The sequence below is a fragment of the Schistocerca serialis genome, chromosome 1, assembly GCF_023864345.2.
Source record: "Schistocerca serialis cubense isolate TAMUIC-IGC-003099 chromosome 1, iqSchSeri2.2, whole genome shotgun sequence".
Taxonomy (NCBI): domain Eukaryota; kingdom Metazoa; phylum Arthropoda; class Insecta; order Orthoptera; family Acrididae; genus Schistocerca; species Schistocerca serialis.
In genome coordinates, this window is record NC_064638.1 from 688,519,300 (window position 1) to 688,531,330 (window position 12,031).

Genomic DNA, 12,031 nt, shown 5'->3' on the forward strand with positions numbered 1-12,031 from the left:
TCTATTTCTGAAAAATTTGGACTCCTTGTTGTGCTATCTGTCAGACAGGGGGAAGCAAATTATTATTTGTGGGGACTTCAATGTAGATTCTCTGAAAGAGGGTAATAGGAAAAATGACCTTGAAGTATTACTCAGTTCTTTAAATTTGACACCCGTTATTGATTTTCATACTCGGGTGGTAAAGGATAGCAGCTCACTGATAGATAACTTCTTTATAGACCAAGATAAATGCTCAGCCTGTTGAGAATGGTCTTTCTGATCATGGTGCACAGCTAGTTACAATATATGACATAGCTCCATTTAGCAATACTAAACAGTCCTCCAAAATAGTACGTTCAGTCAACGATTTAACAATTGCTAATTTCAGGGAAAGCCTACAGCAGTTAGACTGGGGTGAGGTGTACCATGAACCTGATGCCAATTTAAAATATAATTTATTTCATGACATTTTTGTAAATACACTCCTGGAAATGGAAAAAAGAACACATAGACACCGGTGTGGCAGACCCACCATACTTGCTCCGGACACTGCGAGAGGGCTGTACAAGCAATGATCACACGCACGGCACAGCGGACACACCAGGAACCGCGGTGTTGGCCATCGAATGGCGCTAGCTGCGCAGCATTTGTGCACCGCCGCCGTCAGTGTCAGCCAGTTTGGCGTGGCATATGGAGCTCCATCGCAGTCTTTAACACTGGTAGCATGCCGCGACAGCGTGGACGTGAACCGTATGTGCAGTTGACGGACTCTGAGCGAGGGCGTATAGTGGGCATGCGGGAGGCCGAGTGGACGTACCGCCGAATTGCTCAACACGTGGGGCGTGGGGTCTCCACAGTACATCGATGTTGTCGCCAGTGGTCGGCGGAAGGTGCACGTGCCCGTCGACCGGGGACCGGACCGCAGCGACGCACGGATGCACGCCAAGACCGTAGGATCCTACCCAGTGCCGTAGGGGACCGCACCGCCACTTCCCAGCAAATTAGGGACACTGTTGCTCCTGGGGTATTGGCGAGGACCATTCGCAACCGTCTCCATGAAGCTGGGCTACGGTCCCGCACACCGTTAGGCCGTCTTCCGCTCACGCCCCAATATCGTGCAGCCCGCCTCCAGTGGTGTCGCGACAGGCGTGAATGGAGGGACGAATGGAGACGTGTCGTCTTCAGCGATGAGAGTCGCTTCTGCCTTGGTGCCAATGATGGTCGTATGCGTGTTTGGCGCCGTGCAGGTGAGCGCCACAATCAGGACTGCATACGACCGAGGCACACAGGGCCAACACCCGGCATCATGGTGTGGGGAGCGATCTCCTACACTGGCCGTACACCACTGGTGATCGTCGAGGGGACACTGAATAGTGCACGGTACATCCAAACCGTCATCGAACCCATCGTTCTACCATTCCTAGACCGGCAAGGGAACTTGCTGTTCCAACAGGACAATGCACGTCCGCATGTATCCCGTGCCACCCAACGTGCTCTAGAAGGTGTAAGTCAACTACCCTGGCCAGCAAGATCTCCGGATCTGTCCCCCATTGAGCATGTTTGGGACTGGATGAAGCGTCGTCTCACGCGGTCTGCACGTCCAGCACGAACGGTGGTCCAACTGAGGCGCCAGGTGGAAATGGCATGGCAAGCCGTTCCACAGGACTACATCCAGCATCTCTACGATCGTCTCCATGGGAGAATAGCAGCCTGCATTGCTGCGAAAGGTGGATATACACTGTACTAGTGCCGACATTGTGCATGCTCTGTTGCCTGTGTCTATGTGCCTGTGGTTCTGTCAGTGTGATCATGTGATGTATCTGACCCCAGGAATGTGTCAATAAAGTTTCCCCTTCTTGGGACAATGAATTCACGGTGTTCTTATTTCAATTTCCAGGAGTGTACATTTGAAAACTGCTTCCCCAAGAAAATAGTTAAATATACTCGTAAGAAACCTTGTAACAAACCATGGCTTACTAAGGGTATAAAAATATCTTGTAACCGGAAAAGGGAAATGTATCTGACAGCAAGAAAGAGTAGTGGCCCAGAAACTATCAAACATTATAAAAACTACTGTGTTATATTAAGAAAAGTTATTAAAAAATACAGAAGTATGTGTATCATGTCTGAAATCAGCAACTCTGATAATAAAATTAAAACAATTTGGAATATTATTGAAAGAGAAACAGGTCAACTGAGAGCACAGGAAGACAGTATTACCATCAAATTGAATGAAAACTTTACGAACAAAAAGTCAGAAGTTGAAAATATTTTTAATAATCATTTTCTAAATGTTGTGGATGTGGTAGGATCCAGGTGTTCATTAGAAGATGCTAGGCTGTTAATGGAAGAGGCCATACCTATGCAATTTGATACAATTGAAATCTCACCCACTTCTCCCTCTGAAATTAGGAAAATAATAAACTTGCTTAAAAGCAAAAACTCACATGGAATTGATGGCATTTCCAGCAAAATACTAAAAGCTTGTTCTCAACAGATAAGTAAGATTCTCAGCCACCTGTGTAATAGCTCTCTAGAACAGGGCATTTTCCCTGATAGACTGAAATATGCTATTGTTATACCTTTGCATAAAAAGGGGGATAGATCTGATGTCAACAATTACCGTCCAATCTCCCTTCTAACAGCTTTATCCAAAATTTTTGAGAAAGTAATGTATTCAAGAGTAGCTTCACATATCTGTAAAAATGAAGTACTAACAAAATGTCAGTTTGGTTTCCAGAAAGGTTTTTCAACAGAAAATGCCATATATGCCTTCACCAATCAAATTTTAAATGATCTGAATAACCGAACACCACCCATTGGGATTTTTTGTGATCTCTCAAAGGCTTTTGATTGTGTAAATCATGAAATTCTGCTATACAAGCTCAAATATTGTGGCATGAGTGGGACAGTGCACAAATTGTTCAATTCGTACCTAACTGGACTAGTGCAGAAAGTTGAAATAAGCAGTTCTCATAATATGCAAAGATCAGCACATTCCTCAAACTGGGGAACTATCAAGAATGGGGTTCCACAAGGGTCAGTCTTGGGTCCTTTGTTGTTCTTAATATATGTTAATGACTTGCTATTCTATATTCATGAAGAGGCAAAGTTAGTTCTCTTTGCTGATGATACAAGTATAGTAATCACACCTGCGAAACAAGAATTAACAGATGAAATTGTCAATACTGTCTTTCAGAAAATTACTAAGTGATTCTTTGTAAACGGACTCTCACTGAATTTTGATAAGACACAGTACATACAGTTCCGTACAGTGAATGGTATGATGCCATTAATAAATATAGACCTTAATCAGAAGCGTATAGCTAAGGTAGAATATTCCAAATTTTTAGGTGTGTCCATTGATGAGAGATTAAATTGGAAGAAACACATTGATGATCTGCTGAAACGTTTGAGTTCAGCTACTTATGCAATAAGGGTCGTTGCAAATTTTGGTGATAAACATCTTAGTAAATTAGCTTACTACGCCTATTTTCACTCATTGCTTTCATATGGTATCATATTTTGGGGTAATTTATCACTGAGGAATAAAGTATTTATTGCACAAAAGCGTGTAATCAGAATAATAGCTGGGGTCCACCCAAGATCATCTTGCAGACATTTATTTAAGGATCTAGGGATATTCACAGTAGCTTCTCAGTATATATACTCTCTTATGAAATTTGTTATTAACAACCAAACCCAATTCAAAAGTAATAGCAGTGTGCATAACTACAATACTAGGAGAAAGGATGATCTTCACTATTCAAGATTAAATCTAACTTTGGCACAGAAAGGGGTGAATTATACTGCCACTAAAGTTTTTGGTCACTTACCAAATAGTATCAAAAGTCTGGCAGATAACCAACAAGTATTTAAGAAGAAATTAAAAGAATTTCTGAATGACAACTCCTTGTACCCCATAGAGGAATTTTTAGATATAAATTAAGGGAAAAAAATTATAAAAAAATTAAAAAAACACAAAAAAATAAAAAAAGTTGTTATATTAACTTAAGTATGTTGTTAAATTAACTTAATTATGTCATGTATTGGAAAATTTGACTCGTTCCACATCATTACGAAATATTGTATTCATGATCCATGGAACTAGTATTAATCTAATCTAATCTATTACCTGATGTGTTAGTGATGCATGGTGAAATTTGCATGAAGTTTGGAAGGCTCATCAGTATTTCTATTTCAGCGTTACCACCTATAATAGAGATAGATCCTGCTCTTGCTGTAGTTGAACTTAATGCTACATGGGTCGATCTCAGCTGGCGCAGATTTTCTGAAGAAGAAGAAGCACAGTTCATAGATGGTATTCAGTTGAGGTACAAAGAAGTTAATGATAAGGTAAGCATTTTATCATAATAATTTAGTTATTTTTCACACAACTGAATATTAACTAATGTATCTGCAATCATGTAAATACTGATAATTTAAAACCAAATGTTTAGGCCTCAAATGTGAGTCTAAATAAATATAGTTACATATGCTTGTCTTGGCTATAATTGAGTGTGAGAGCTAACCTTTTTTAGGTTAAATACCATACTCAGATGCACTACTTTAAAAGCAATTTAGATAAATGAAGTGTCACACACAAATAACTTGTTTGAATAACATTGCTATTATGTATCAGAGTGTTAAAGGATTAAAAACCAGGTCAACAAACTTGTAGAGGATCAAAATTAAGTTGATGTATTACATCTGTCTGAGCACCACGTAATTCATATGTTAAACATAGAAGACCATAAATTAGCAGCCAATTTCTGTAGGGAAAATGTGGACAAAAGTGGAGTTTTCATGCATGTAAAAAATAAAATCAAGTTCAAATATATTCATAACAGTAGTTCTTGCTTAGATCAACAATTCGAAGTCTGTGCTGTCTGTGGTTAACTGAGAATTCAATTAAAGAAAATGAGATCTTGGTTATTAAAGAGAACAGCCAAATAATTATTGATAGCAATTAGGTAGCCCATATATTTAATAACCACTTCCTTTGAAGTAGTTCAGAAGATTGACACAGACTATTCTAGGGATACAGCAATAGAATACACAAGAAGCAATGTCTGATGCATACAGTCAAATTACATTTACAAATACTCTGCTAAAGAAACTTAAGAATGTAATTAATTCCCCCCAAACAAAACAACTCTGATAGAGTTGACGATATCTAAAGTAAAGTACTAAAATCCTATTCTTTACATTTACGCAGTGTATTAACCACACATGTAAACATTACTATCACAGGAATAATTCCAGATGTACAGTACTGAAATATGCTACTGTCAAGACCCTTTACAAGGAAAACAGTAAGCAAGATATTAATAATTACTGTTCAGTTTGATGACTTACTTCTTCTCAAAGATACTGGAAAAGAATGTGGTGCAGGAACCATGACTCACCCTCTATCAAAATATCATACTTATTCAATCTCAATTTAAACTTGAAAATTGTCTCTCCAAAGAACATACTATTTTTGGATTCATAAATCATGTTATGCAAAATTTAAATGACAAAATATTCTCAACTGGTATTATCTGTGACTTGCCAAAAGCATTTGATCGTGCAGACTACATTATTCTCCTAGACAGTGGCAGATACATATGGGGGACGTGAGGGGTGTGCAGCTCTCCCCCCCCCCCCCCACCCCCACCCCCCACCCCCCACCCCCCATTCCCAGCCCTATGAAGCTGAGTGCATTGCCACATTGCCACCCGTGCTGCCCTGGCAGTCAGCCTGCATGCTATTTGTTCGTTTCTTTTGTCAGTCGACTCAACTGATTTGAGTAGTTGTACTTTCCTATGTAGCATGCCCGTCCACGTCATCGTATTTTATATGTTTCTGTCTGGCACATAGATAGCTAACACATACCTATGAGAAAAGATGCGGCCATTCTAGTGATCTCGATATGTTATTCTGTCTGGCATTTGTTTGAGGAAAGTTGTGAATATTCTACTGTTTTCTTGTACAGAGAACCTTCAATATGTAGCATTATAAATATGGACTATTCACCAAGTAGGAAGCTAGTTCACATTCAGAAACAGAAATATTGAGACTGAAGAATGAATAAGTAAAAAGTTCTAGTTGTAGCAAGTGCGAGTGTGGAGATTAGTCAAGAGTGAGAGTGATCAGTTGATTATGAAGTATTAATAATAGTAATTCATAGTAATTTCTCAGTAAATATATTGTTACAAGACTTGTAACAATATTTTTACTAATAATGTATCATAAGGTGGCACTGTCTTTGTATAAGTGTATAATCAGTTTAAATAAAACTTTCTTAAACTTTGCATGTGACTTGATTATTTTTTATTACGGTAAAAGTAAAGGTAGCTCAAGATGTCTTTAGCGCCACCTCCTTGAGGTTTTTCTGTATCCGCCACTGCTCCTAGATAAGCTCAAATATTATGTTATCAGAAATCTTTCTAGTAACTGATTTCTATCTAACAAGGGAACCTCCCCGTTGCACCCCCCTCAGATTTAGTTACAAGTTGGCACAGTGGATAGGCCTTGAAAACCTGAACACAGATCAATCGAGAAAACAGGAAGAAATTGTGTGGAACTATGAAAAAAATAAGCAAAATATACAAACTGAGTAGTCCATGCACAAGATAGGCAACATCAAAGAGGTTGTTGGCTCAGTAGCGCCGTGGTCCCGTGGTTAGCGTGAGCAGCTGCGGAACGAAAGGTCCTTGGTTCAAATCTTCCCTGGAGTGAAAAGTTTAATTTTTTATTTTCAGACAATTATCAAAGTTCAGGTACTCACACATAATCAACTTCGCTCTCCAAAATTCCAGGACATGTTAAGATTTGCTTGGACATATGCAGGATTTGACAGTCTACACACGGAAAAATTTGAAAACGTTAAAAACATGTTTCGACAGAGCACAGGGAAAACTGTGCGACTGTGAAACTGTTGCATTCATTTGTTGCAGTTTGTGTGACAAACTCTTATGTTTTCGTAACTTTTTTGGGAGTGATTATGACATCCACAAGAAAACCTAAATTGGGCAAGGTAGAAGAATCTTTTCACCCATTCGCCAAGTGAACAAGTTAGGTGGGCCGACAACATATTCCTGTCATGTGACACACATGCCATCACCAGTGTAGTATAGAATATACCAGATGTGTTTTCCTATGGAGGAATCGGTTGACCTATGACCTTGCGATCAAATGTTTTCAGTTCCCATTGGAGAGGCACGTCCTTTCGTCTACTAATCGCACGGTTTTGCGGTGCGGTCGCGAAAGACGGACACTAAACTTATTACAGTGAACAGAGACGTCGATGAACGAACGGACAGATCATAACTTCGCGAAAATAAAAATTTCCACTTGAGGGAAGACTTGAACCAAGGACCTTTCGTTCCGCAGCTGTTCACGCTAACCACAGGACCACGGCGCTATTGAGCCCACATTATCCTTGATGTTGCCTGTGTTGCGCGTGGACTACTCAGTTTGTATATTTTGCTTATTTTTTTCATCGTTCCACACAACTTCTTCCTGTTTTCTCGATTGATCTGTGTTCAGTTTCTCAAGGCCTATCCACTTTGCCAACTTATAACTAAATCCGAGGGGCGTGCGATGAGGAGGTTCCCTTGTAAGAGGATACAGAGTGTTGCATTAAGGAACTTGTTGATTATACACAATGAAAAAGCATCTTCAGAATGAGGAACAATCACTCCAGCCATATGACAGGGATTGACATTGGATTCACTCTTGTTCTTGTTATATATGAATGATCTTCCATCATATACCCAAGAAATAGAAACATTACTCTTTCATGCTAATGCAAATGTTATAATGAAGCCTAACTGTGTACTTAAAACACTTGAAAATGTAAATAATATTTTCTTGAAAATTAATAAGTGGTCCTCTTCAAATGGGTGCTGTCACTGAAGAGACAGGGTGCATCTGAAAAGTTCTCAGAAAATAAATGAAACAAGAGTTACAAACAAAATATCTTTACTGCCCTTCAGAGTAGTCACCATTAGCTACAACACACTTCTGACATTGAATGTGAAGCTGTTGGCAACTGTCGGCAAAGTCTTCTTGTGGAATGACTCAAAGCACCATGCTCATGCATTGTTCTGTATCTACATCATCACAGGAGATGAGACCTGGTGCTACCAGTATGGTCCAGAGACTAAGTGACAGTCATTGTCATGGTGTTCAGTCTTCCCCACCCAAAAAAAGTCATCGGGCAAAATTGAAGACTAAGATGCTGTCGATAGCGCTGTTGATAGGCTTTATCTATCGTGAATTTGTACTTGATTGAGGTGGGGAAGATGATGAACACCATGTCATTGATCGTTGCTTGGTCTCTGGTTTGGATTGGTAACATTAGGTCTCATCTCTTGTAATGATTCAGATATCTAACAATGCATGATCATGCCATTTTGAGTGATTCCACCAGAGGCATCTGCTGGCAGTCTCCAAGAGCTTGACAACTGATGTCAGAAGTGTATTGTAATTAAAGGTGATCACTCTGAAGAGACCATTTACCAAACTTCCAGACACACCTTATAGAAAAAGCATAGTACATGCATTTCAATTCAGTAATTCCCACAAGGCAGTCCACACATTTAAAAGAAGAAGAAGGTAAATCAATAAAGGAAACAGAATATTCTGAATTTCTCGGAGTTTAGATTGATAGTGATAAGAAGTTGTACTGGACATCAGAGACCAAGTGAGGTGACACAGTGATTAGCATACTGGACTTGCATTCAGGACAACAACTTTTCAAATCCACATCTGACCATTCTGAGTGAAGTTTTCCATCATTTCCCTGTATTACTCCAGCCAAATGATGGGATGGTTCCTTTGAAAGGGCTTGACCAATTTTGTTCCCCATCCTTGAAGTAATCTGAGCTTGTGCTTCTCTATTGACCTCAATGTTGGTGGGGCATTAAGTCCTAATCTTCCTCCTTTGTTTGGAAGTCACATGGCACAGATCTTCTGAAATGTCTAAGCCATAGAACTTTTTCATAACACGCATCAGATTTTGACAAAAAAAAAAGTTGATTTTCTTTTCCTATTTTCATTCACTATGATCTTGTGGTATCATATTCTGGGGTCATTGTGGAACAAAATACAAAAGCATATAATAAGGATAATATGTGGTGTTCACTCTAGAACTTCATGTAAGTATCCTTTTAAAGAATTGAGCTTACTGTCAACAGCCTCTCAGTACATTTATTCCCTTATGATGTTTTTTGTCAACAATCAAATACAATTTGAAAACAACAGTAACACACTACAAGGAGAAATTATTTACACTATCCACCACTAATCCTCAATGTGATACAGAAAGGAGTTGAGAAATCAGGCACAAAATACTTTGATGACCTACTGAATGATGTAAAGAATTTATTGGTTAACAAAATTAACTTCAAACAAAAGTTGAAACTGTATGAGTTACAGAACATGCAAATAACTAACTCCATCTGTAGAGAATGGCATTCTACTGCATTGAAATCTGGAGAAATCTTCTCAATAAATGCTACATAGTAACACAAGCAGTAGTGCACTTTTCAGATAGTAAGTTGCTAATAACTGCTGAGAAATTTATATTTGATATTACCAATCAAGTTTTGTGATTTTGAAGGCCTGCGATGACAGAAACATTTTCAGAGCTGCAGTTTCCTGCCAACAGGACAAAGAGAGGGGGGGGGGGGGGGGGGGGTGCATAACTTTTGTCTTCTGAACACTGCACCTCCATACTCACAATAAAATCACAGAATTTCATATTACTAGGTGGAAGCAAACGTACACCTAGAATAAAGGTGACACAAATGCTACCTTTTGCTATCAAAAGATCCTCATTTAGCAAAAGAGATGAAGCCTGTTGAAACTCAGTTCTTCTTTGCCTCTTTGTAAACCATTACTTTGAGTCTTTCCACACAAGAGTGGCAAATGTGGTAGTTGTACGTTTTCTGCTTCAGCTATATTCTGCCTAGTGTTTGCTGATCCTTAAGTATGTTTTCTTGCTTATAATCTGTGAAATTATCATGCTTTTCCTTACTACAAGATCACCTTTCATCTCCTTAAATCACAATTTTGTGTACTGTAAAGAACAATGTACTAATGAAATTAATATTTATTGACAAAGGTGTACACAGCAACGCCACTCATACACCGTTCAGTAACAAAATATCGCCTGGAGAATCTGCGACCAAGCTCACAATATGAAATTGCTATCTTTTTCATACCCTTTCATGGTCAGACCACAGAACTGCAAGCAAGAGAAGGACTACTTGTGTCAACAACAGCCCTCCATGGTATGTAAAACCACAATCATGTAAATTTTTAGAACTGATTTACTAAAATAAATTTTCTGTTGTTATAACTATTATTGTACATTTAAAAATGCTGGACTGCTTATTTTAAAAATTAGTAGTCTGTATTTTATGATCGTGGTTAACTGATATAAAAATTATAAAATTCCTGCAGGAAATTCTATGCAAAACGTCTACTTTGAGATGATGATTTCATAGAAGAGTAAATACCATGCACTAACTTGCCCACAAAGACAATTTTAAACATAGTATTGTACTTCAAAGATTTTTTTAATATTCTGTGTGTTCTGGAAAAATGCCAATGTTGAGATACTGAAAGCTGATTACTATAAAAATTTCAAAACACTTAAGGGGAGTATTACATGCCAGAAAATCATTTTCATGTAGTCAGACCTATATGTTTTTAATGTGACATCTATAAGACCAGTACTGCATTTAAGACATTAGAGTTAATTACAATGAAAGAAATAATGGAGGGGAAGTCTCTCTCATTCATCTGTAAATGAACCTAGGAGTGAATTTAGAGCTACATTGCAAGTAATAGTATTCATTTATTGCGGCATTACAAGTTAGTGTATTGTAAACAGTCATTTGCTGTTACAGCTGGAGGTAGCTACTTTCTTTGAAAAGTACTTGGGTAATCAAGTGGACATTGACATATCAAATGGTTCAAATGACTCTGAGCACTATGGGACTTAACATCTCAGGTCATCAGTCCCCTAGAACTTAGAACTACTTAAACCTAACTAACCTAAGGACATCAACCCATCCATGCCCGAGGCAGGATTCGAACCTGCGCTGCGACCGTAGCAGTCGCACGGTTCCAAACTGAAGCGCCTAGAACCACTCGGCCACCAGCGGCCGGCATTAATGTATAAACAGAAGTAAAAACAGAAGCTATTTAATGCAACTAAGAAGCAGCATATACTTTTCAAAATACTCAGTTTCCTTCTAATGTACTAGGTTTACTTTAAGTGGCATATGCATAAATAGCATTAGGCCAGACAATGATGATTTATTGTAAATACAATACACACCTTCTAAAAGTTGCTTCTATTGTGTTAACAACAGTATGAAAAGCATAGATCACTACTGACCATAAAGAAGACACATTGAGTTGCAGACAGGTACAAAGAGAAGGCTGAGCTTTCAGGCAAAGCCTTCTTCGGAAATGAAATGTACACGCATTGACACAAGCAAGCACACCTTACCACACTCACATGACTGCTGTCTGTGGCCAGAATTCAACTGCAGTGGATGGAACCATCAATTTGGAGAGGAGAAGGGAAGGGGGAAGGACAGGAAGGCTACAGATGGCGGAAGAGAACTGACTGCTGTCTGGCAGAGTGTCTGATGGAGGCAGAACAAGGCTCAAGGCTGCCAGGTGCAGAGTCAGGAGAATGTTGAGGCAGGGGGGGGGGGGGGGGGGGGGGGGAGAGATGATGTGCCTATCTGCACCTCAGTGTGTCATCTTTATGGCAAGTAGCAATATCCCTTTCATAATATTGTTGATATTCCAACCTGGACTTTGCATTATTATATTTTCTTAGTGTATATCTCCACTTGTTCCACAAGATTGAAGGTTCTCCTTCTTGGTAGGAGGAAACAATGAAGGAATGAAAAGTACACTATGTCTATAGTCCTTCACAGAACAGAAATTAAACACAAGAAATGGACAAATGCAATAATATTATTGAAATACAGGGTGGTTATAATTAGATTTTTGCTAACTGAGAGGCCTCCAAGAAAAA

The 12,031-nt window shown here is 39.0% G+C and overlaps 1 protein-coding gene across 1 annotated transcript in view; it reads left to right on the forward strand.

Moving 5' to 3' along the window:
• Positions 1-12,031, forward strand: part of LOC126480525 (putative epidermal cell surface receptor) — a 417,170-nt gene that overhangs the window by 355,171 nt on the left and 49,968 nt on the right. The window contains 2 exon segments of the mRNA XM_050103873.1: positions 4,184-4,335; positions 10,094-10,262. Coding sequence (XP_049959830.1) covers positions 4,184-4,335; positions 10,094-10,262 — 321 coding nt within the window.